This window comes from Harmonia axyridis, chromosome 4 (genome assembly GCF_914767665.1).
Source record: "Harmonia axyridis chromosome 4, icHarAxyr1.1, whole genome shotgun sequence".
In the NCBI taxonomy this organism is placed as follows: domain Eukaryota; kingdom Metazoa; phylum Arthropoda; class Insecta; order Coleoptera; family Coccinellidae; genus Harmonia; species Harmonia axyridis.
In genome coordinates this window covers 42,834,441-42,861,387 of record NC_059504.1, presented here as the reverse complement: position 1 = coordinate 42,861,387, position 26,947 = coordinate 42,834,441, and the positions used below count along the sequence as shown (strand labels likewise).

At 35.1% G+C, this 26,947-nt stretch overlaps 1 protein-coding gene across 12 annotated transcripts in view; it reads left to right on the top strand.

The window, feature by feature from the left end:
- LOC123679041 (voltage-dependent L-type calcium channel subunit beta-2) overlaps positions 1-26,947 on the top strand; it is a 254,751-nt gene that overhangs the window by 189,990 nt on the left and 37,814 nt on the right. For 8 of the 12 annotated variants that reach the window (XM_045616380.1, XM_045616373.1, XM_045616372.1 and 5 more), the window contains one exon: positions 20,511-20,627. In XM_045616380.1, the coding sequence (XP_045472336.1) occupies positions 20,511-20,627 (117 nt within the window). Of the gene's footprint in view, positions 1-1,540; positions 2,142-15,019; positions 15,526-19,129; positions 19,169-20,510; positions 20,628-26,947 lie in introns of those variants that run through there. The other 4 variants (XM_045616383.1, XM_045616375.1, XM_045616384.1 and 1 more) reach the window with 4 other exon arrangements.

The following is a 26,947-nucleotide window of genomic DNA, read 5'->3' as shown; positions in this document are numbered from 1 at the left end:
TATGTGCTGCACACAGCTTAAATTCAACTGAAAATGATGTTGCTAAAGTTTCAAATAAAACAGTGGACTCTTTTGATATTGTAAAAGAACTTTATATATATTTCTCTTCATCCACAAAAAGATTGGAATGTTATAAAAAAGCATGATCCTCAGTTACGTCTAAAACCCCTAATTGATACTAGATGGTCAAGTAGAATTGATGCTAAAGTTTCATTTTATTCAAATATGTGATAGCCTTTTAGAAATAGCAGAAAATGATACTTTCAACATAAAAACTAGACATAAAGCAAGTTCTCTTTTATTAAATATTCATTCTTTAAAATTTATCTGAAGTATCATAATTTCTTATGATGTTTCATTCCAGATTAATATTGTAAGCAACATGATGCAAAGTGTAGCGATTGACATTAAAGTGTGCCAAAACCATTTGAAGAATTTAGTTGATCATTTCAAAAATTATAGGGATGATAATGTTCTCGAGGAAAAACTTGCGGGAGCTGGAAAACTAGAGGCTGTCCTTGAGAAAGATCAAGGTTTTTCTCCATTATATACTGTAAGACGAAAGTATAAACCAAAATTGTTCGATTATAAACAGTCGGAAGATCCAAAAATCGCTTTTAAAATAAATTTCTTTTAGAAAATAATTGATCAAACACTAAGTTCCTTAAATAGTAGATAACGTTAACGATTTTGTTTCATTTGTGATATTCTTAAATTAAATGACAAATATCTATTGAAATGCTGTCATGCTCTTCAACAAAAGCTAACTGATGACAGGAAAAAAAGAGACTTACGTGAAAGAAAATGATTTATTCAACGAGATAAAAGCCCTAAGATTGTTTTCATTATTTGAAGCGAAAATCCTCTTGAAATTCTACAATATATTTTTGAAAATAATCTAACTTCTTCTCTACCGAATCTTAGTATTGCCTCAAGAATCCTTCTCACTTTACCTGTGTCTGTTGCTTCTGGTGAGAGATCATTCACTGATTTAAAAATTTTTAAAAACTATTTGAAGTCTACCATGTCTTAAGAAAGATTTTCTGGATTGGCAATCTTAGATATAGAGCAAGAGATACTCGATAAAATTGATTGATTGATAATATAAAAAAATTTGCAGCAGCCAAATCTAGAAAAACATCCATACAATTTCTGGATTGATCCTAATTAAATGTTTATGCCTTCATGAATAATTTATAGGAGAATACAGCTTAAGTTTTGAAACACATTTGAAATGTATTATGTTACAAATAATACCATAAAGTTCTTAAGGCAATGAAGGTTGCTGATAGATTTTCAACCATTCTACACTAAATTCTCAACAAAACTTAAAAAAAAAAAATTCGATTATACAGTAGTACTTTTCTCCACCTCCCCCCTTTAAGGGGCGCCAAAATATGTTCCGCACGCGGGCGTTGATGTCCCTTGCGGGGGCCCTGACCCCAGGTTCGATAACCAAAGGATAGAGAGATCTTATTAGAGATTTTTCATCTTTACACAATACAAAACGATAACTTCAAGAAAAAGTTCAATCCTCGAACAATTCCAAAGCCTCGTTATTGCAAATGAAAAAACAAAACTCCACTCTTCGTAAGGTACATTTAAAAATCATTGAATTCCTGAATACTCGAAGTTCTTGAAAGATACCCGTGCGTAAACCTAACTGTCACTAGATGATTTAAATTCCACTTAGACACAACCAAATGCGTGAAACCATTCCGATGAATAAGTCCAGAATGATAGCATAATTCAAGTTCGTTCCAAGCACATATGTTTGTTTTATTTTTAGATGCACTTTGTCGTCTTTTGGATCCATGCCTCCTTGGCTGGGTCGGTCCGCGGTATTAAAATTAACCTTTATATCGAAAAAAAAAGCAGAACACCACGCTCCGAAACATATCACATACAACGATATAGCTGTGATATCAATTGTACAAAATGAATCTCAAGTTTCTGTTTCGCTGTGAACGTTGTAAATATTACGGTTTTTAGTGGACATTTACTGCGTTCTGTGGTTGTAAACCGATTGTGTGCTGATTTGGCTGTGAGTGATCCCGAAATATCCGGTCTGTGGAATGATTTCAAGACATGGGAAGAGGCACAAGAAGCACCATTACATTCCGTTCGGAAAGAGTAGAAGGGTAAATTTTGGCATTATTACCGAATTTAAATTTTTTACGATCTAAAAAATCTGGAAAAACACTTGGGTATTCCTTGAGGCAGTAACACATGTAAAACAGAGCGGTATCCTATCCAGATACTGACCCCACCCAACTTTGGCCTTGTACAAGATTTGTGCTGTAGCCCCCCACCAAAGATAATAACAATTTCAATGTTCATTTCCAGAGATTAATGAGACATATTCACATTCACATATTCATTTATGAATTATGAATTAGTTTTAAATTTGTTTGTTATTTGCTCCTATTCATATTTTCCTTTTCTTTTTTCTTTTTATTTTGTTCACCTTTCGTATCTCTGTTTTATCATTATTGATTGACTAGTTCAGTTGACCAAGAGCCCTCCTCCTCAGAAAATTCACTACTCCTCTGTTTTTACCTATATGCCAGAAAAAAGCTATATTGGTTATTGAAAAAATATATTCATCCTCACATTTTGTTACATATTTTTCACACGAGTGTCCATTTGTAATTCCAAATTGAAATTCGTTTTTCCTGAACACAGGGTTACTTTCAATTTAGCGACCAAGAATTTCGATACCTAATCCTTTGATCCAATGTACTTTTACTCAAGATTGAACGGACGCTACTGGCGAGCTGATAAAATTTTCATAGAAATAATGTACCGGATTTTTCACCATAATTTGACCCCCCTTTAACTTTGTTACTGAAAGACGTACAAAAAAATGTTTTCTACAAAAGTTTCACGAAATCGACTATTGTTTTTTAAAATGATTTCACTAAACGAAATATACAGGGTGGGCAACATATTGGTAGCAACTTCATTTTTTCAAATGAAACACCCTGTATATTTTTCTATATTTGACTAGCTCTTTTTCCCCTGATTTCGAATATATAACATATGTTTGGCCTATCCCTCTCATTCTGAGAACCACAGAGATATGACATATTTTTTTCACTATCAATTGGAATTCGATGATTTGGATGCAACTCCATATATTCTCTCCTTGTAGCTTTCTTATTTTTATTGTTCTTCACATAAAGTGAAAATATTTCAAATTTTTCCGCTTCTGTGTACCTAGTGCATATTCGATGAATATTTTCATTCAATGACAAACGTATGTCATATCGTTGCCAAAGATAGACCAACCATATGTTATATATTCGAAGTCAGGGGAAAAAGGGGTAGTCAAATATAGAAATATATACAGGGTGTTCCATTTGAAAAAATGAAGTTGCAATCAATATGTTGCCCACTCTGTATATATTTCATTTTGTGAAATCGTTTTAAAAAATACTAGCTGATATGGTGAAAAACCCGGTACTTCAAATTATAAAATAAGAACTTGAAAACTGATTAGATAGCTACTTGTAGTTTCTATAATACTAAAATATTATTTTTTCCCTTTTAATATGTTGTATCTTACGAGAAGAGTGTTTGTGTTTGTGTTTTTTTATTCGAAGAATGCTGTCCTGGAATTTCGAGACGTTGTATAAAGTTCAAAGGGCCAAAAAAAAATTCTCATCATGTGGGCTGGATGTATGGCAGAATTTTCAATAACTCATATTCTTCTAGCCCCTGCAGATATTTAATTATCGAAATATTTGAATCAAAATAATTCACCCAAAGTTTTTCCAACTGAAGATCTTATTTCATACACGGATAACGGTTAATGGATAAAATCTGCTTACAAGTTCTTGCGAAAAACAGGGTGGTTCTTGTAAAACTGTCTGGCCGAATATTTCCATAACTCCAGGTCAATACCCATTTGAAGGGGACAATTGAAAATTTGTTCCTCAAGAAGATGTTCGAAACACAAAATTTATGAATGTGCTGAAACTCATTTCTATTTAAAATTTTTTCGGTGAAAAATTTTTCGTTGGAGTTGATCAAGTTTCTGAACGAATTAAGAATCGATAAAAGAAGAGTAATTAGACAAAACAATTAATTCTTGTGATGTATCTCTATATCTACACTTCAAACTCAGAATATATTGAATGAATGTTTTTACTTCATAGTAGGATTAAGATCAACTTTAAACAACATTTGGAGGTTTTTTCATTGAAATCAGAAAGAAATGCAGAAAGCACCATCGTGAAGTCATTAATTCCTTCATTCCTACGCCAATTGCGTCCTTGAAGACCACCAAACTGTATATTGATACATGTGGTCTCCAAGAACGCATTAATGAACGGAGCTCTCAAAAGTGCCTGATTTCAATTATTTCACTCCATTCCTTGTTTTTTTCCTGTTCCTGATGACATGATCACTTTTGCACAGAGTTTTAAACATTATTTCAAATCAAAATCCAAATTCACAACTAAATGTGATTAGTGGTGACAGAAATATTGTTTTCCATAGTATAATTGGTTTCGTATGTTTGTAAATGAGAATGGGTTTTGTTCGAGAGTCCTCTGAAAGCATATTAGATTTTTCAGTGGGTAATATGAATTTATTGCTAAAAATTCAATTTCTCGAAAATTGTAATTTCAGTTGTAAATGATGAGTTGCATATTCATTTCACAGAGGAGTAAGAAAGAAGATCTATGACTTTACCTGTGTCCTGTTGAAATTGCTTCCTCCGTAAACATTACCAGATTAGCAGAGTTAGCCTACTGTGTTCTCAAATTCACTAAATTTCTTGAACTATGAGACACGGGTAAGAAAATATTGTATTAAAAAATACGAAAATTCCTCTGTCTTTGTGTTAATTTGGTTATTGGATAATTCATTTTCCTTCGGTTGATTTCAATATATATTTGTCATGTTGCAATTGTATTTCTAGACGAAAAAGTATATATCAAAAATATATATCAGATAGTGAAGGTTTCGGTACAATGATATAAATTTTATGCTTATTTGTAGCCATACGATCGTCACGGAATTTTTCGAGAAAATTCGATACTCCCAATTTTAACCTCCATTGAACTTGCAATAGGCATAGAAAAGGAAACTGTCGTCATTCATACGTTCTTCTAGCGATGTGTCATGCCTTTCGTCAAGCTCGCTTTCAAAAATAAATCCGATTGCCGGGAACAACGTAAACAAATTTCAAGTCGGTCAAAAACCGACTCTCATTCATCGATGATAGCGTATGATACATACGGTAATTTTAGGTTCATTTGGCGATCAGGGTTTGCTGTGGAATGTTTAATATAGGAATTCACTTTTTCCGGAAGTTAAACGAACTCCAAGAATACACATTTTGTTGGCCTAAAAATCCATTATAAGGTGAAGCTCCGTGTTAAAACATTTTGTATCTTTTTATTTTGCTTTTTTGAGAATATGATGAGATGGAAACCAACTGAAACCTGAAATATCAGATCAGTTGAAAAATGACGAATCTAACGGGTGTTTTCTGCTACATATGGAAAGTTTCGAAGGTTGTTGTCTATGGTTTGACAGTTGAGAATTGTCGAACTGTGTTGACCTTTCTGTTGAGTAAGGTTTGGCAATTCATCATGAATCTTTTAACGCCACCACAACGATTCCAAAGTGTGGAAATTTAGTAAGAAAAAATAAATCTGTTCGCGAAGTCCATAGAATACCTCGTTCATTTTATATTCAACATAATCGTCCTAATGAGCAAGCAACTTGTGCACTTTTTGAATCTTTTTCGCACTAGTTCCACTCTTCTCATTTAGGAATTTATCATGCAGAATTATTTTTCAAATCTTTGTTTTGAGCAACTAAAAGTTGATATTTTGTTTATGTACTTCTTTAAGTTACATCAAAAACTAATTAAAAAATGTTTTCTATAGGTATTTCGGTTGTTGTATCTTGTAAATGCAATTCAACATTAAATTTTGAATTACTCGTGGATGGTTAACTGTAGAATATGAAAATTTTCTTTCTTATGTAAAATGAGTCAAGTTCAGAGATTTTTCAGGAATTTTTGAGATTTGATCATGCATTGTGTGAAGAAGGTTGTATTATTTTGAAAAACGAGGTACTGCTCCCTTGTGAGATATGCCTCTACATGAAGTATATAATCACTTAAATTTTATATTATTCAGTTTTGACCGGAACATCTCAATACTCATGAAGAAAATCCAGAATCCAACCTAGAGATTCACATGGAGCTTTTAGAAATTCATATCTGAAAAACTTTATGGGGTTGTATTTTGAGGTAAAATAATTGTTATTTCATTCTATACCACTGTAGCAAATTATATACTAAATTGTTTCAAGTAAATTATTTGATTTCTTGATTTTTTGCCTTCGAAATTCATCGATCGTGTTCTCGAGTTGGTAGAATTAATAAATTAATAATTTTATAAAATGGACTAAGAATTTGACACATTTTGTATATATGACGAGTTTGCATTTGATGACATCTTTGAACAACAAATAACTGATCAAACTTAAGCAGGGCCCCCGCAACCGCGCGTGCAACGCGTGCACCGCACGCGGGCGCCACTCTAGAAGGGCGCCAAAACCTCTTATAGACTGCATGAAGAACCGATGGACCAAAGGTTTTCGAAAAAGATTCTTTCAAATTTTTCAACAATTATTTTTTCCAAACTTCTTTCTTGCAATTTATACAAGTTTCCGAACGTCGCAATCGGCATGAAATAGCCAGATATTGGTTTACAAAAACGCATACTCGATGCTAATCCTAGGGCATTTTTGCGCTATGTGCTGCACACAGCTTAAATTCAACTGAAAATGATGTTGCTAAAGTTTCAAATAAAACAGTGGACTCTTTTGATATTGTAAAAGAACTTTATATATATTTCTCTTCATCCACAAAAAGATTGGAATGTTATAAAAAAGCATGATCCTCAGTTACGTCTAAAACCCCTAATTGATACTAGATGGTCAAGTAGAATTGATGCTAAAGTTTCATTTTATTCAAATATGTGATAGCCTTTTAGAAATAGCAGAAAATGATACTTTCAACATAAAAACTAGACATAAAGCAAGTTCTCTTTTATTAAATATTCATTCTTTAAAATTTATCTGAAGTATCATAATTTCTTATGATGTTTCATTCCAGATTAATATTGTAAGCAACATGATGCAAAGTGTAGCGATTGACATTAAAGTGTGCCAAAACCATTTGAAGAATTTAGTTGATCATTTCAAAAATTATAGGGATGATAATGTTCTCGAGGAAAAACTTGCGGGAGCTGGAAAACTAGAGGCTGTCCTTGAGAAAGATCAAGGTTTTTCTCCATTATATACTGTAAGACGAAAGTATAAACCAAAATTGTTCGATTATAAACAGTCGGAAGATCCAAAAATCGCTTTTAAAATAAATTTCTTTTAGAAAATAATTGATCAAACACTAAGTTCCTTAAATAGTAGATAACGTTAACGATTTTGTTTCATTTGTGATATTCTTAAATTAAATGACAAATATCTATTGAAATGCTGTCATGCTCTTCAACAAAAGCTAACTGATGACAGGAAAAAAAGAGACTTACGTGAAAGAAAATGATTTATTCAACGAGATAAAAGCCCTAAGATTGTTTTCATTATTTGAAGCGAAAATCCTCTTGAAATTCTACAATATATTTTTGAAAATAATCTAACTTCTTCTCTACCGAATCTTAGTATTGCCTCAAGAATCCTTCTCACTTTACCTGTGTCTGTTGCTTCTGGTGAGAGATCATTCACTGATTTAAAAATTTTTAAAAACTATTTGAAGTCTACCATGTCTTAAGAAAGATTTTCTGGATTGGCAATCTTAGATATAGAGCAAGAGATACTCGATAAAATTGATTGATTGATAATATAAAAAAATTTGCAGCAGCCAAATCTAGAAAAACATCCATACAATTTCTGGATTGATCCTAATTAAATGTTTATGCCTTCATGAATAATTTATAGGAGAATACAGCTTAAGTTTTGAAACACATTTGAAATGTATTATGTTACAAATAATACCATAAAGTTCTTAAGGCAATGAAGGTTGCTGATAGATTTTCAACCATTCTACACTAAATTCTCAACAAAACTTAAAAAAAAAAAATTCGATTATACAGTAGTACTTTTCTCCACCTCCCCCCTTTAAGGGGCGCCAAAATATGTTCCGCACGCGGGCGTTGATGTCCCTTGCGGGGGCCCTGAACTTAAGAGTCTAGATGGATAGACTCTCTAATAGAAATGAAGAGAACACCGAAACTCAAAGAGTATATCTTAAAGCATTCTCTTTCTCATATCAATCAACCTAATATTTATTCATTTAGATTTTTTTATCAGTTCTCTAAATCAAAATGAATTACCTGAGCATTTTGCATCAAAATATCGAAAAAATTTGCACAATCTTTTAAAATTATCTTGATGAGTCAATGGAAAATTTGGAATTGACGTATTCCATATATCAACTCACTCAAGGAAAAGTTTTGGATGATCATTTCACAACACCTAACGGCAATAAGCCAAAGGAAACACAGCACATGAAACCTATGATTTCATAAACGATAATAAGGGAAACAACATTCGTTTATGTATATTTATTTCTTGAATACAGAATTCTGTTGTGTGCTTTTTCTCATGGTTCATTCTGAAGTAGTTACTTGAAGAGATTCCATTGTTGAATTTATAGGATCTGTCATAAACAAATCAATAACGCTCCTAATATTTGAAATCAAAGTAAACCAAATGAAAGCAATCTATCATAACATTCCTTGAGTTCATATTCCCAGAATAGCGTTTCTATTATGGTATTTCATTGAACAGAAAAAAAAGGACTATTTTCCTACTGATTATCAAAGCGTTAACATTATGCCCAATGTCTGTGTAATATCGAAAAATTGAACCAATAATGGTCTCAAATTTTAATTTTGATTCATTTGGTGTTAACAGTGACATAGTTGAAAGTATTTTGAATGCTTCACGCAATTAGTTCCGGCCCTTTTTGATCAACCTAGTCACTTCTGGCTTTCCTAGGTTTCTCAAGAAATAAACAATCTATGTTCTGAAAATGAGATGACAATTTTCCTCTATTTCAACTGTACAATATTTGATTGAAAATCTTTTTGTTACTCTTTTCTTTATGCAGGATGAGATAAGATAGGAAAAGGAGAGAGAGGAATATATTCGAATATTTGTTTTTTTTAATTCATATAACTCAAAATGATAGTTTGCGTAGAATGTCCCATATATTTTCTAGGTATTTGAATATTCTAGAATAAAACTCAGCTCTAAATGACTCTAACATTTATTCTCGACTGACTGCACAAATCTGCACCGCAGAGATTGTCACACATGTTATAATAATAAAAAACTATGCTTGCGCAGAAAACACAAATAACAATATTCAACATACATTACAAATATCGAAAAAATAAACTAACTTGAAAAATGTTTCAGTGACAAAAACAAATCGGACGCTGAATACATGTTGATCGCACCATTAGATCCATAGAAAGTGCAAGAAAAATCTGGAAAATAAAATTGAAATGTTCCGATAACAAAAGTTCCGATTAGATCGAATTTTAGTTTGAATATGTGAAATGAATACTCGAAACGTTCATGCCAAATTTCAAGAGGATCGTATCATTATAAAAGACATTTTATAAATACCTACTGGTTTATCCATGTCGTGGCCTGGATTTCACAGCCCAGTTTCAAGGACACATGTCAAATAGAACTGTCATCTGTAGCGTCATTTGTTCAGTTGAATGTTAGTCATTTAACAATATGGATCGTTTATCTACTAACTGCTGAACGTGTGAAAATTGTGAAACTTGCTACAAAAATAATGATTCTGAAGTGCTACCTTTCGTGGATTATGGGTAGATTATGGTCGATATAATCGTCCATCTGAGCGTCCCTACGATTGTTGAGACAGCGAAAAATTCGAAGAGACTGGATCTGTTGATATAATAAGACCCATACGTCATCAAATGCACCCTCGTCCTAAAATATTGCTGTAAGTGAAAGTGTTGATTAGGATCCAAATTTAACCATTCATTTGTGCGCACAACATTTGGGCCTCCCTTAAGTCACGCTATGGCTTATTTTGCATCTGGATTTGCATTTCCATCCATATAAGGTTCAGTTCAAGAACTAATGCCAGTTGACCACGGATTGCGTAGAGTATATGTAGACTGGGCGCTTGAAGAACAATGTTTTGGCGACGGAGCACATTTTCCACTCAATTATCTCATATGGAACAGTGTGAATGCTGAGGGACCATTATATGCACAAGAAGTCACTGTATGGTATGCAATTTGGTTCGATGGAGTGATTGGCTTGTACTTCTTTGAAAAACAAAAAGGTATCACTGAAACCGTCAATGCTCATAGCTTTAGCCGAATGATTACCGATTGTTTTTTTCTGTATAATTATTGATATCAAATTGCAAGAGATGTGTTTCCAGCAAGATAGTGCAACAAGCTACAGAACACTACCCTTTTTAGTTTTATTGCAAAAACTATTTCGTTTCGGCGATGTTAATTGGCCACCAACATCTTGTGATTTATTGCCTTTGGATTTTTTTTTGTGTTGCGAAGGATCAGAACCAACATCCGTTGAGTTATTGGTGAGATATTGTTCCGACGAGTCATTTGAAATCATCTAACAATGATTGAGTCATTATAAAAGTTGATCTATATTCAATTCGGACCACAAAACGGAAGACCTTCTTATACGATTTAGTGGCACCCAGCATGAATGCGCTCAAAAAAAAAGCTCCTGATGCCAAGTCAATGTTTTTCACCATTTTTCAATTCTTACGTTTTTTTAATCTTATATAAATTGAACATTTGTAAGGGATGAAGTATGCTTCATTAATGAACAAATATTCGATATAATGAATAGTGTATTTTTTCATTTCAATATGGAAAACAACATATTCATTTATACAGGGTGGCCCAACGAAAACTCAACATCTCAATTTTCCGACTTTGAAATGAAAATGTGAAAAATCGCTTGGACCCGTCAATTTCTGATTCGAGAAGAATAGTTATTTATAATACAAGTGCAAAAGGCATTGATATTCTTCCACGAGTTCAAAATTCAAAAACGAGCCACGAAGTGGCGAGTTTTGGAATGAACGAGTGGTAGAATGAGCCTTCTGTACGAGTATTATACATTATTTTCTCTAATTCATTGCATTTTCATTGAAATAAATGAAATATTTCCATAAATATAATTTAGTCATTTTTGCATTGAAAAATGTTGGTTGGCAGAACTGATTTCTTTAAGGCAAATTGATCAATTGACAGATAAAGCCGAGGCGGAAAGTTCGGAGTACCAACATAGAATAATAAAATATAACCATGAAAATTGCGCGTTTCTGATATATTCTCGCACGATTTTGTTCTACAAGATGTGGAAGAATGAACGGAATAACCACAGAATTAGAGAAACATCTTTTCTGGTTTTTTCATCCCCGTAACTTCAACCCCCCAACAGGGGTTAGCACAACTCCTTGATTTTGAATAAGGATGAGGAGTGTTGCGATAACTAATTCTGTAGATCGTATCGAGTAATATATGACCCTAAAATTTCGCTTCAAAATATTAATCGATAATGAAGTAGTAAAAGAGGCAATGTGGAATTCATCTCGAGAATATTATTCCTATCCGATACATATCAAAGGTATACTAAGTGACTAAGAAACTGCAACACCCAGAAGTAGCTGTTTAAATTTAAATGTTTTTTTTTTGTAAAACACATATAGTATGGCCAATAGTAAATAATTGAATTCGGAAAAAAAATCGTGAAGGTTTTTTCATGTAAACTATTTTTGTTATTAGAATATTGTAGTCGTTTTTTAAATTTTTCAACAATCCAGCTGTTCGAGGAGATCCAAAGTCGATGTTTAGTTGTTGTCAAAATGCCTAGAGCACGTGTACGCGGAATTTATCGCCAGCTAAGAGAATTTGAAAGCGATCGAATTATTTGGTGTACTGGAGGTGGGGTTGTCACTTCGGGAAATCGCTAACCGTACGAACAGAAATCCAACTACTGTTATGAGATGTTGTCAATCGTGTTTTGAAAATACCCTAAATCGAAGAAGAGTAGAAAGCGGACGTCGAAGAGGGATAAATGAAGTTCAAGATCAACGTCTAAGACTTACGGCCATTGGAGACCGATTTGCGACAACTCGATCTTTGGCTGATGAGTGGTTAGGAGAACAAGGCCATCCTATAACTGTCCGAACGTTTTAACGCTGGATGAGGTATTTTGTACTGCAGCATTATCGACCGTCAACACTGGAATGTGGAATGGCATCTTTACTGATGAATCTCGATTCTCCTTGGGTGCACATGATGGCCGAAGAAGGGTTAGACGAAATCGGGGAGATAGACGTGAACCTTAGTTTGATGTTGATATAATGTACAGTGCATCCCATTTTGGGTGAGACAGCCAGGTTTCTCTCTTGTTATTTAAGATAGAGCCTTGCGGTTTTCACGTTCCTGTCCTACTTTTTCGTGAAACTCAAGTTGGTCTAATCAGATTCTGTATAACTGTTTCCGTTCAAAAGATACAGGGTGATTTTGGAAATTGATACTTTTCGGACCCCTTCTTTATCTCCGAAATTATTAGAAATAATGCTGAGCTGAAAACTACGTCTGAATCAGAATTCTGCGTAGAATCCAGTGGCGTACTCAATATTTTTTTTCGGGGTATGGTTTTGAAGATTCAACACAAACCTATATTTTTTTTAATGGAACACCCTATATATCATTACTTCGTTGAATTCGTTATTTTTTTCCCTTCAAAATGATATATGATACTATGTAGGTAGGATGTTCAGAAATGTTAAAAAAACACTAAAACGTCAAATAATGATGATTTTTTTTGTAAATGGGCCATGAATTTTCTATGTTTCAATAAGAGAATTATTACTTTCGATTTTTAAAAATAGTAGGTCATTGATGACACAAACATCCTTGTTGTTATTATGGCTACTATGCATTTGGGAGCATTGTTTTATCAAGTAAGCCTTGGAGGAAAAAACCAATCTGATCTAGCTGTCATCGCTATAAATTATTGTTATCATTATTGATTCTTCTTTTCTATGGGAAATCCATTGCCCATTAACAAAAAATCATCATTATTTGATGTTTTAGTGTTTTTTCAAATTTTCTGAACATCCTACCTACATGGTGTCATATATCATTTTGAAGGGAAAAAAATAACGAATTCAACGAAGTAATGATACACATAGTGTTCCATTTAAAAAAACATAAGTTTGTGTTGAATCTTCTAAACCATACCCCGAAAAAAAATAATGAGTACGCCACTGGATTCTACGCAGAATTCTGATTCAGAAGTAGTTTTTACCTCAACATTATTTCTAATAATTTCGGAGATAAAGAAGGGGTCCGAAAAGTATCAATTTCCAAAATCACCCTGTATCTTTTGAACGGAAACAGTTATACAGAATCTGATTAGACCAACTTGAGTTTCACGAAAAAGTAGGACAGGAACGTGAAAACCGCAAGGCTCTATCTTAAATAACAAGCGAGAAACCTGGCTGTCTCACCCAAAATGGGATGCACTGTACACTGGACAGCAGGCGTTATGATATGGGGTGCTATTGCACATGCAAGTAGATCACCTTTAGTATTAAGTCGAGGTAACATGACAGCGCTGCGTTACCTTCACGAAATAGAGGAGTCATATGTTCTCCCTTATCTTAACCGTCTCGAGAATCCACTATTTCAGCAAGATAATGCCCGACTTCATGTTGCCAGAATTAGTTTAAACTTTTTCGAAGCGACCCATGTAAATCTTTTGCCATGGCCGCCCAGATCCCCCGATCTTTCGCCCATAGAGCATGTTTGGGATATCATGGGTAGAAGGCTTGGAAATTTACTCCAGCCCCCACGGACTTTGACGGCTTTGAGACATGAATTACAGGCAGCTTGGGATAGTATCCCTCAAGAAGAAATAGACCACCTTATTGCCTCAATGCCGAGACGTGTTGAGGTGTGTATAGATAATAGCGGTGGACAAATACATTATTAACAAATTTATTGGAAAAAAATTGTGAACCTTGTAAAGGTGTTTTCTCCAAATTCCATAATCATTTACTGCTTGCTATAATATCTATGTTTTATCAAAAAAAAAAATTAAAATTTATACATATCCTTCTGTGTGTTGCAGTTTCTTTGTCAGTTAGTATATTTAGTAGTAAGAACTCTGTTTCACTATTATACCTGTCATTTTGTTATCGATGGAAATTTTTAAACGATATCTTAGGATCTGATAGTACTCGATAAGATCTTCAAAATGAGGTATGGCAACACTCCTTATCCCTATTCAAAATCAAGGGGTTGTATTACGAACTCCTGTTAGGGGGTTTTAATAACGGGGATGCGAAGAGCGAAAAAGTTTTTCCCCTTCGAATCAGAAATTGACGTGTCCGAGCGATTTTGACATTTTCATTTAAAAATCCGGTAAATCGAGGTGTTAAGTTTTCGTTGGATCACACTGTATTTAGCCCCCTTAAATTAGTGTGTGGAATCATCATTTGAATTTATATTATTCGCAAAATTCGAATACCCAACGAAAATATTAGCTCTCTTCTCTCCTCCGTGGATCAAGCGCACAAAAACAATGTTTCGATCACGCTTTGTTAGTTGTCCCACGCTATTCTAGAGCGACTAGCCACAAGGTTATGGAAAACGTGTTATCCACGTCCAAGATTCCCGCGGTCGGAATCGATACTCGCTCTACTGCAGTACAGCTTTTCCGATTTTTCAATGGAGTTTCCCCGAACCGTCAACTCTGCCTTGGCAGAAAACGTGATGTAAATCAACATTCTGCCCCCTTCTCGCATTCTACGTAACCAGTCAGTTGTTCAAATCGATAACAACGCACGCGCACAGCCGTTCTCTCCACCCCCCCTTCCATGTGTACACTCTAGTCACGCAGAGATTTTTCTTCGGAAAGCTCCGTAAGTTGGCGATGTTTTGGCGTTTAGTTACGAATGTACACAATCTTGACGTGTTTCTCTGCATCACTGTATGAGTAGTTTTCGTCAAAACAGTGTTTTCCATTTACACATTTTCCAGGTGTCGATGTTCATGAGTGAAAATCATTCGAAAACCATTTTCTTATCCAAGTGTGAGAATTTGTCTATTTTCCAGTCCATGTTGATCGGAAAAACGTTGAATACAATGACTAGATAAAACATTGTATACCATTTGATGTTGTAAGGATCTAGTGCTTCAACAAATGTCCAGTTTTCTCCTTCATAATCTTCCTCTCATCTATGTCTCCTCTGAGATAAATCTTATCCATCTTTACACTTTGAAACAACCCATTAAAAGTTAGTGGCGACTTCATCGGAAGCAATTAAACTTCTATTCATTCCTATCAATAGGCAAATTATTCCAGAAGTGTGGGAAATGACAAAACATGATGGGTTATAGCAACTATAATAATCAAGGATATAATAAATTATTCACACAGGTATGTCTCATCATTGATTCGCTTACTAATCCAAATCCAATACCGATGTACTTGTATGCTCCTAATTGGAATCGACCTAACGATTTTAAAGTAAATTACAATTTTCAAGAGCTAGGTCAGCAGTTTTGCCCTGTAACTGTAATATTGTTGTAGATTTTTTGTGCAATCCTTGTAGTTTCGAGTGGATACCTTGAAAATATAGTGTTTTAATCTATGTTGTTTGTTCATGTTTAGTTTGAAAAACTGTGCTAATTGATATTTAGGTTTATAAAGATTATTTAAAATCTAATTTCGTGTGTCCTGTGATCCTTTCAGATTCTTTTTGAATAAAATGCGAATGGTGCGGTTTTGGATTGGATGGGATTAAAAGAAAATTAATTTCAATTTACATTATCATACAAGAATTTTTCAATAAAATAGAATAGATCATAGAATAATAAATATAGATAAAGGGAGTATACGCAAATTTTACATGTCCCCAACATGGTTAGATTACGTGGTCGGATTGTGATATATCATCAAATCCACAATTTTACTACATCGTTATGAATGTATATTATATTGAATGAAATATATTTATTTGAGTGATTCAAGATTAAATATGCAAATTTGAATATTTGGATTCCGATATTTTTCCTAATTGTCGAATTAAAAATGAGCAGAATATTTATTATTTTCTGTATCTACCTGCTGAAATCCAAGGTTTTTGCTCTCCTAGTGTCATCGGTTTTTCACGTTGTTTGGCGCGCTTGAAGTTTGTTCTTTGAATTTCTGATATATTTAGGTATTTATTTCGATATATTTTGAGGTAATATGAAACGTTGATTCACTTTGGGATATAAGAAGTGCGTTCTTTGTGGAGAAACTAGCGAATTGGGTGAAATATCGTATCATGATATGTTTTCATTTCCGCGCACTTCATGTCAAATTTGATAGTTCATGTTGGAGACAAAATTTGCTCACTGAAAATGACATATATTATGCTCCCCCTATCCATGTTTATTACTCTGAGGAATTTCGAACTTGACTAGAGCTTTTGATTGGTTCTTTCGACAAGAGTGATAAGTAGTCAATGGTAATATCGCGACTCATGACATTTCTCTTTCCTTCAACTTAGTTGATTTATGAAATAAAAGAGGAACTTATGAGATTAATTCAAGCACGAATGAAATTTTATTAGACTATTTCATAAACAAAATAAAAGTTAAAAAGACTGAATTGATGACGGAATAATTTTTATTTGTCTTCATCAAATAAATAAAACCAATCAGACCATGAATCTGACAAATTCCTATGTGTTTCTATTTGAAAAATCATTCATTCTTCTAATTTACATCGAATTTTATCTGAGCGAAATAAGGAGTACCTAAACTAAACCATAGAATAAATGCTACCAGAACTGGTTGCTCCCCTTATTCATCGAGGAAATTTGTCAATTCTTCTTCTTTATATGTGCATCTCACAAATAGGTTAACCCGACCTATATACACAATTTGTTCTTTCAGTTAGATCCGTGTAACTCATATTGACGCAGTGTATGTTGAAGGTTCCAATGTATTTATTTCTGTACACAATTCATTGAGGAAACGCACTCACCTAGTTCCTTCGCAGTTCAGCTGAGAATTGTTTGGATCTGGTTAACTAAAATGCGGAAATATTTATTTCAACCCGGATAGATTTGTGAGCATTACACCGATGAGATATTATTTGTTATGATAGTGACTCATCCTCTAGCGAATCTGCTAAGTGTTGAGGATATGGAATGATTGCTGTTTACTCGAGTTTTTATGGATTAATTCCGAATTCAGTGAACGATTCTTGTGTTTACGCTAACTGACAACGAAACTGCAACACTCAGAAGGAGCTGTTCAAATTTAATTTTTTTTGGTGAATCATAGTATAGCAAGGAGTAAATGATTGAAATTTGGAGGAAAAAACGAAGGGTTCACAATTTTTCTTTAATAAATTTGTTAATAATGTGTTTGACCACCGCGATTATCTATACACACCCCAACAGGTCTTGGCATGAGTTGGTCTATTTCTTCTTGAGGGATACTATCCCAAGCAACCTCTTCTTCATGTCTCAGAGCCGCCAAAGTCCATTGGGGCTAGAGTAAATATCCAAATATTTCCAAAACATGCTCTATGGACGAAAGATCGGTGGATATGGGCGGCCATGGCAAAAGATTCAAGATCGATGTCTATAACTTATGGCCATTATAGACTGATTTGCGACAATTTGGTCTCTAATGGCCATAAGTCTTAGACGTCGATCTTGAACTTCATTTGTGCCCCTTCGACGTCCGGTGCCTACTCTTCTTCGACTCTTCTTTGATTTTGGGCATTATTAAACTACGCTTGACAACATCTCATAACAGTAGTTGGATTTCTGTTCGTACGGTTAGCGATTTCTCGAAATGACAACCCCGCCTCCCGTAGACCAAAAATACCACCTCTTTCAAATTAACTTAACTGGCGATATTATTCCACGTACACGTGCTCTAGGTATATTAACAAAAATTAAACATCGACTTTGGATCTCCTCGAACAGCTGGTTTGTTGTAAAATTTAAAAAACTTGCAAACAACGAATACTATATTTGAGTAACAAAAATTGTTTTCATGAAGAAACCTTTTTTTCTCCAAATTAAATCATTTTCTCCTTGCTATACTATATAGGTTTTACCAAAAAAAATTTAAAATTTGAACAGCTCCTTCTGGGTGTTGCAGTTTCTTTGTCAGTTAGTATATAATGCACACTGGTGATTTTGTTCATCTTGAAAGGAAATATTTTAAAGGAAACCTATGACGAGTGAAATGATAAAAATCCCATTTTAAAGAAGGTCCAATAAATATGTATCTGAATGCCAAAATATAATGACAACATCAAACCTGCAATTGGTTTGGCAATGCCTTCTAAGGAATCCAGTGAGGATGTGTAGCATATCCTTCATAAGATCCAGATACTTCTTAGATCTCGCAGTATGGAAATTTCGAAGAAACTATTTATATTTATCCAACCCAGAAAAATTCCGACAGAGTATTTCACTTTCGTTCTTTTCTTCTACTGAAACTCTTCTGGTCAGTGTGTTGGCCTCTTTATTTCCTTTAATTCCCGAGTGACTAGGAACCTAGACCTTTACAAGCCATGATCAAATCGCGAAGTATTTGGACCAGAAAAAAGCAATAGCCAGTAGTTTTAGGAGTTCTTAACGTAAATGATATGAACAGCGATGACAGAATGGATGAATATTTCAATTTTTGATATTGAAATAAAACAATATTTGATTTTTTATATTAACAGTAATATAAAATGTAATCACTGTATAAGTGATTAATAATGAAAAATTGTTAATCCCATCGAATTGAAAAGGTACCATTCGTATCTCGATCTTTGCTAGGAGAATCAGTAAATTTCAAACTAGTAAAATCAGTTGTGCTTGCATTGTCGTTTAAACAATACCATTGCCATTGGTACCTCCAAGAAGATAAATAAAATAAAAACGTTGTACTTATACGGAAGGACAATTAGAATTGATGATACTAAATCTTTCTTTCGGATCTGGTTTGCTAATCACTTGTAAATTATTATCGCATGCTTGCAGTGGCACATCATCTAACCTATGTCAAAGTACACATCTCTGGTAAGAAAAAAACAATAGTTAGCAAATTAACACATAAATATTGAGTTAGATAGTTCGATAGTTTCATGCACAAGTCCAAGCCATCTTGGAAATCATTTGCTTGTCCATTTTAATCGAATCGTACCGGTTAGTTTAGGATGAGGAAGAATATTATAAACTGGATTGAAATATCATTCATTAAGTACCTAGTTGGATGTGTGTTGTAAAAATATGTAGAAACCCGTAGATCTATTACAGTTAGTTTGGATAAATGTTACAGAAACTCTTCCAGCCATGCATAAAAACTATTTTCTGCAACAGACAGTGTCTGCCGATGATGCCAGACATTTGTAGCAATAAGAGATAATCAATTGTGAATTGACCGAGTGAAGTGTGAAATGGATATTTTCCCAAGTTCTGGGCGTTGTTGTGAATTTTCGCTATGTCAGAAATACGATAGTTACGTTTGAAGTTCAGAAATTCAACACGATCATTTTTCGATTCTATGTTTTTTCGTGTTCACTTCAAATGCTTCAAGTTCTATAAATAATTTTGTTAGTAAACATAAGTGTAGAGATTTTCTGAAGAATACACAATGGAAAAGATCGAATGTCACTCAAGGAGACGATTTGCCTAAAATATATAAGAGTTATTGCGTACGAGAATGCTTTTTTATAATCCATTAAATTCTAATTGCATATAAAACGTTAACATTCCGTGGATCTCTTCGCTGATGTTTGAAATTCTTCCAGACACATTCCTTCGAAGTGATTTAAGAGGTCTTATCGGCGGAATGCTATAATTGAATATGAAAATCTTAAAATTTATAGTTACATTTATAGGTTCTGTAAAGATCCGTCTGTGAATTTCTTCATTCTTTCAAGATTTATTCGAAATTTGAATTAATGTAGATCATTTCGGATTTTTGGACGAAAAAATACATCTGGGATTTTGTAAATTAATAAAACTGCAGAAAATGTACCTGCCCGATAAATACGTAAGAAAAAATATTAATACTTCGTCCTAAGGTGAGTTCAGTCGATGGAGTCAAAAACCGCTGGTTTCAATGAAAAGAGGAAACTCATACTTTCCATTCTACAGTATCATTTTCAGACAAACTCATTACATCATTTATCACTGTTATGCATGTGAATTGCAATGTTTTATGTTTACACTTTCATGTTCATCTAGATCAATGTTGTCTTTTTGAGTCATCACTCCACTATTCTCTCTATGAGCCTTCGAGAAGCAAGTGTCAGTTTGCAATAGTTTAAATTTAGCGCAATTTCTGCTATCATGAAATTATAATGAAAATAATTGTGTTTCTTCACTGAAAAAATTTCATCGAAGTTTTTATTTTCAGGGTTCCGCTGATTCGAACTATTCACAGCCATCTTCAGATTTATCACTGGACGAGGAAAAAGAAGCCCTTCGCAGGGAGAAAGAGCGCCAAGCTCTTGCTCAGCTGGACAAAGCAAGAGTAAGTTTTCGGACTTCCAACTTCTTCCGATGAATCGTGAAAAAGAAATTACTCCTGGACAGAAATACAAAAGTGATTATTTTTAACGTTTCACACAGAAATAACAAAAATGTTATTTCTAATTATCGGGAAATGTATAAGTGGCTGCATAAAAATGGAAACAACTGAACTGAATTACTGAATTCAGCGTATTGGTATTATGAAGAACCAAACTTCAACGAAAATGTGCACAAAAAATGCTCGAGTTCGAGTCTCAAGTAGGTTTAGGTTATTTTTTTTTTCGTCTTTCCTAAGATAATTTAATATACGAGGCGTGTATTAAAAGTAAGGTCTCCATTTATTTTTCACATTAAATAACATTTATTTACTAAGTTTTGTAATCGCCATTCACTTTGATGAGCTTTCTCATTCATACGACAAACTTTTGTATCCCCTCCTCGAACCACGATCCCGCCGCCTCGCGCAAGAACGAAATAACCACTTCATGAACTTCTTCATCGTTCGCAAATTTCATTCCTCCTAGATGTTTTTTAAGAGCATCTCCTGTGACGATTGAATCAAGGAATTCCTCCCCTTCCTCTTCAAAACTGGAGAGAAAGTCTTGGGCACATTGGAGACCTTTGACTTTGTACTCCGAGGTAAGCATTTTCGGGACCCACCTGGCTGACAATTTTCGGTATTGCAGGTTATTCACCAAAATTGAATGAATAGATTCTCTACTGCACACATCTTGGTGTTTTTCGGCCAACTCATTGAGAGTCAACCTGCAATCTTTCAGCACAAGCGCCTCAACTTTCCGCACTGTTTCGTCCGAGTGTGACGGCCTGCCGCTGCGCTTTTCGTCGTGAACGTTTAGTCGGCCAGTAGAAAATTCTCTTCACCTCTCTACACCATTTTCGAACGTATTTCACGTCCATACATTTCTCACCATACACTTCTTCCAATTGACGATGAATTTCTATATATGGAGTTTTTTTTTAGTGCAAAAACTTAATGACTGAACGTAACTCGCACCTGGCGAGAGCGACAACCGGCACTTTCATTGCAAATGGCTGCTACGTCAAAACTGAGCGTCCTAATGAGCTCCACCAGGTGTCGATTGGTGGAGGGGGGGCCTAACGTATACAACAGTGTTGCCGGATTTCATCTAGCGCTACTTGCGGCGATACAATGGCCTTGGAGACCTTACTTTAAATACACGCATCTTAGATACATGACAGAGCAAAATGGGAGAGAACGATATAATTCAATTTAAACTAAACTGGATTAAATGATTCTCAAAATTACTTCCATCTGTGAATTAATTTTTTTGTCTATACAAAGAGCCCAAGATGGGACACACATCTTCCATCTTGGGATTATTTACATAGGTATATTCTGTCTTGGGTTCTTATTATAGTAACAACGATTGATTCACAGCATGGAAGTTGTTTAATTATATGAAAATGTTTTGAATAGCCAAACTGTGAACTTTTCCACTGCGTGCCAATATCAAGCACTATCCATCTTGGATAGTGAACTCATCTGGAGGAAAAACTCTCTCCAAAACCGCTGCAGCCATGTATGCCTGTGAAAGTTTCTTTAGAAAAACATGGGGTATAAAACCGGAAATGATACTGTGGTTATATACAGAAATGTACGCCTCATTGTCACGCATTCGTCTTAAGCATGGTGGAAAATACTCAATACGTCCCCACACGCAGCTGCAGAAATTGCAAATGCTACCCTATATTAGTATTATGAGAGCTATTTATGCAACCCCCACACCAGACCTTGAGGTTTTACTTGATCTACCTCCCTTAAACTGACATGAGAGGAAATGTACCTGCTGGAAGCAATAAGAAAATTTCGCAATGGAAATCTTCGACCGGAAAATTTGATTGGACTAATAAGGATATCAATAATACTCAAATCTGCTAGTAAAACCATCGGATGTGATGCCAACTATATTCTTTTTCGAAACACCCTTCCTAACAGTATAATAATAATAGTTTATTCAGAAATCTACAAGATGAACAATATATAAACAATATTAAATAATAAACAATAGTGTCTCGATGAGTGTAGAAACACTTGTTTCGAGATAGAGAAAAGAGAAAAAAACACTTGTTTCGAGATAGAGAAAAGAGAAAAAAAAATAGATACATGAATTAAGCAGGGCAAGTTAACAGTCCAAAAAAACAACAATGATAACACGGAAGAGTAAGACCCATAACCATCAACACCAATTCACAGTCCACCAAAACAGCAGCATCGTCGAGAATAACCGATTTTCCCGATAACACACACGCATACATCTGGTCCCACCTCAGCTCCGCATTTGAACCAGATCAGCAACCGCTTCACGATTTCTGAACCGTGGCAACCCAGTGACGAGTTGAATCTCGCGAGGGATAGAATTGTAGAGCCTCGGGGCAATGTAAGAGAATGAGAATTTTTCGCCACAGTGGTACTTCATGGTGACATTGAAGTAGTAAAGTTGCCGGACATCGAAAACATTCGCCTCCAAGCACAAGCTATTAGATGGGTACAGCAAATCCCGGGAAAGCATAATCCTTAGAAATCTTCTCTGCAAAGCTTCAAGTGGACGAATGTGTGTCTTCAATGCGCCACTCCAAACAGAAACAGAATATTTCAAATGGCTCTCGACCAGGTGATGTTCAAGCCAATTCTTCAACAGTGGCATACCCGACTCCACAAAGATCCTGAGCTCTTCCCAAGTATTTGCATTATAGAAAACTGCAGTATCATCAGCAAATCCCAGAATCTCCCCTCCAGAACGCACTGCAAACATTCCATTGATGTAGATACTGAATAGTATTGGGCCCAGGACTGTGCCCTGGGGGATCCCGAACGCGACTGACCTCCCATCGCTCATCTCGCCGCCCACCCTCACAGACTGGGTTCTACCAGCTAGGTAGGTCCTGGACAACTACAAGGGACCGCCTGTCACACCGATATACTTCAACGTCCGCAGCAGTAATTCCTAGTGATTGATTATCGTTTCAGGGCAATAAACTTCGTAAATTGTTTCGTCAAAAAGTCCTCCATATGGTTTACTGATGGATCAAAATCAGAGGGAACACAGGCATTGGCGTATACGGACATGAAATGAAAATATAGTGTCCTAGGAAGTGAGCCCTCTTTTCTATGAACAAAGGCTGTCTATACATGCGCTCAATATTGTCTTAAAAGGGGCACTTATTTATATCACTACGGACAGCTAGGCCACGCTGACGTCCCTGGAATCATATAGTCAGGGGTCTCTGCTGAAATGGGAGTACCATAAAGCAACTGATCAAAGGCAATGATGTAAGTGAACCTGAGCATTGTGGTATTGCAGAAAATCAAAATGCCGATCAACTCAGCGAAAGAGCATCAAGGTTATTACAATGAGTGTTGGATCCTAGAATAACCCTCTGGAGAAATACTCCTGGTCTTGTTCAGACAATGAAATTTGTGCAGCTTTCGCGACCTATGTATACCCGAAAGATCTTGAAGATAGCACGAGTTGAGCTTCGGATAATGGCGTGACTGCTAACAGGATACTATCGGTGCAATATCTGTTTACCATATCGGTAAGATGAGAGATGACATTTGCAGGCTTTGTGGAACGGAGGTAGTAACAACTGAGCAAATTCAAGGGTTGACTGGCCTAAGAATCACTCATGTGGAAAAAGGGTTCCTGGATACTCACAAAGTAACAGCCAAGGCTCCAAAGTATGTTGTCGGTTTCGTTAACATAATCGACGGCCTCCTCTTGGGTTTGTATGAATAGTAAAAATTGAGGACCAAAGATCCATGTGGTCGCAGTTCCAAGAAGGCTAACCGATCCGCAACAACCCCGGTTCAGTGATAATAATAATGATCAGAAAATTAACAGAGAAAAAGTGCAGAAGGCACTAGTTTAAAATTCAAAAACTAGCCAAGAAGAGTTTTTGAATGAACGAGTGTTAGATTCACACCAACAGTCATGGGACGATCAAATCTCTGTCAAATCACCGTCAAGTCGTGCGACAACCATTCACATACACTGTCTAGGCAGATCACCATCAGTCTACTTCATGTAAAAAGTGATATGAGATCGAGATGACTAAGAGAAAAACCCTCTACAAAATAGTGTTAATTTTAGGAGAAAAACAATAGCAAATGAGGCCTCGTCGAGAGACCAAATATTTTTGTTGTGAGAGAAGAAGACAATTTCACTGAACTGTAGCCACAACGAGACAAAATTCGTACAATAGTTTCGCATGCGTTGCATTGTGTTTTCCTTAACTTGCCCTCTCTGATTGAGGACAATATAACAAAGATAGATTTCCTGCAATTGTTTTATTTTTGCAGAGAGTCATAGTATCGGGTGTTTTTTTTTCGAGGTATATAACTTTAAGTTGGCATTACTGTTCAAGATGGAGACCGATTTAACAGCTGTCAAGTGATTTATTCTCAGTTTGGTTTGGCAGTTCATCATGAATAGACTCACGCCTGAACAACGCTTGCAAATAGTGTAATTTTATTTCGAAAATAATGGTACTTTGCGGAATACGTACCGCGCGAGTTTTGTTCAGCGATGAAGCGCACTTCTGGTTGAATGGCTACGTCAACAAACAAAACTGCCGCATTTGGAGTGAAGCTAATCCTCAAGTGTATGTCGAAACACCGTTACATCCGGAAAAACTGACTGGTGCGCTTTATGGGCTGGTGGAATCATTGGTCCGTACTTCTTCAAAAACGATGATGGCCAGAACGTTACAGTCAATGGTGATCGGTATAGAGCCATGATTACTAACTTTTTCATTCCTGAATTGAACAACCATGATGTCCAGGAGCTGTGGTTCCAACAAGACGTCGCAACATGTCATACAGCTCTTGCCACAATCGATTTATTGAAAGAAACGTTTGGTGACCGCCTAATTTTACGTTTTGGACCTGTGAATTGGCCTCCAAGATCTTGTGATTTAACACCGCTAGACCACTTTCTGTGGGGCTATGTAAAGTCATTGGTCTATGCGGATAAGCCACAAACCCTTGACCATTTGGAAGACAACATTCGCCGTGTTATTGCCGATATACGGCCACAAATGTTGGAAAAAGTCATCGAAAATTGGACGTCCAGATTGGACTGCATCCGAGCCAGCCGTGGCGGTCATATGCCAGAATAGTTATTTATAATACAAGTGCAGAAGGCATTGATATTCTTCCACGAGTTCAAAATTCAAAAACGAGCCACGAAGTGGCGAGTTTTGGAATGAACGAGTGGTAGAATGAGCCTTCTGTACGAGTATTATACATTATTTTCTCTAATTCTGTGGTTATTCCGTTCATTCTTCCACATCTTGTAGAACAAAATCGTGCGAGAATATATCAGAAACGCACAGTTTTCATGGTTATATTTTATTATTCTATGTTGGTACTCCGAACTTTCCGCCACGGCTTTATCTGTCAATTCATCGATTTGCCTTAAAGAAATCAGTTCTGCCAACCAACATTTTTCAATGCAAAAATCACTAAATGATATTTATGGAAATAATTCATTGATTTCAATAAAAATGCAATGAATTAGAGAAAATAATGTATAATACTCGTACAGAAGGCTCATTCTACAACTCGTTCATTCAAAAACTCGCCACTTCGTGGCTCGTTTTTGAATTTTGAACTCGTGGAAGAATATGAATGCCTTCTGCACTTGTATTATAAATAACTATTCTCTAATTCATTGCATTTTCATTGAAATTAATGAAATATTTCCATAAATATAATTTAGTGATTTTTGCATTGAAAAATGTTGGTTGGCAGAACTGATTTCTTTAAGGCAAATTGATGAATTGACAGATAAAGCCGTAGCGGAAAGTTCGGAGTGCCAACATAGAATAATAAAATATAACCATGAAAACTGTGCGTTTCTGATATATTCTCGCACGATTTTGTTCTACAAGATGTGGAAGAATGAACGGAATAACCACAGAATTAGAGAAATCATATTTAAAATGTAATGCCACAAGATTATCTTGCGGATAAATAAAATTAATTTCAATCGAATGATCTATCGTTGTTTTATTGCAATTTAAAGTTCTATAGCTCTAAAAAAAACACCCTTCACATTATTTCATCTAATTCACTCAATTTTCACTGAAATTGATGAAATATTCAAATAAATATCGTTTAGTGATTTTTGCATTGAAGAATGTTGGTTTACAGAACTGTTTTTAGTATCACCAATCCGTGAGAGGAAAATCCGAGTACCAGAATATAATAATGAAATATAATCATGAAATCTGTGTCATACTGAAGCATTTGCACATGATTTTATTTCTGCGAGGTAT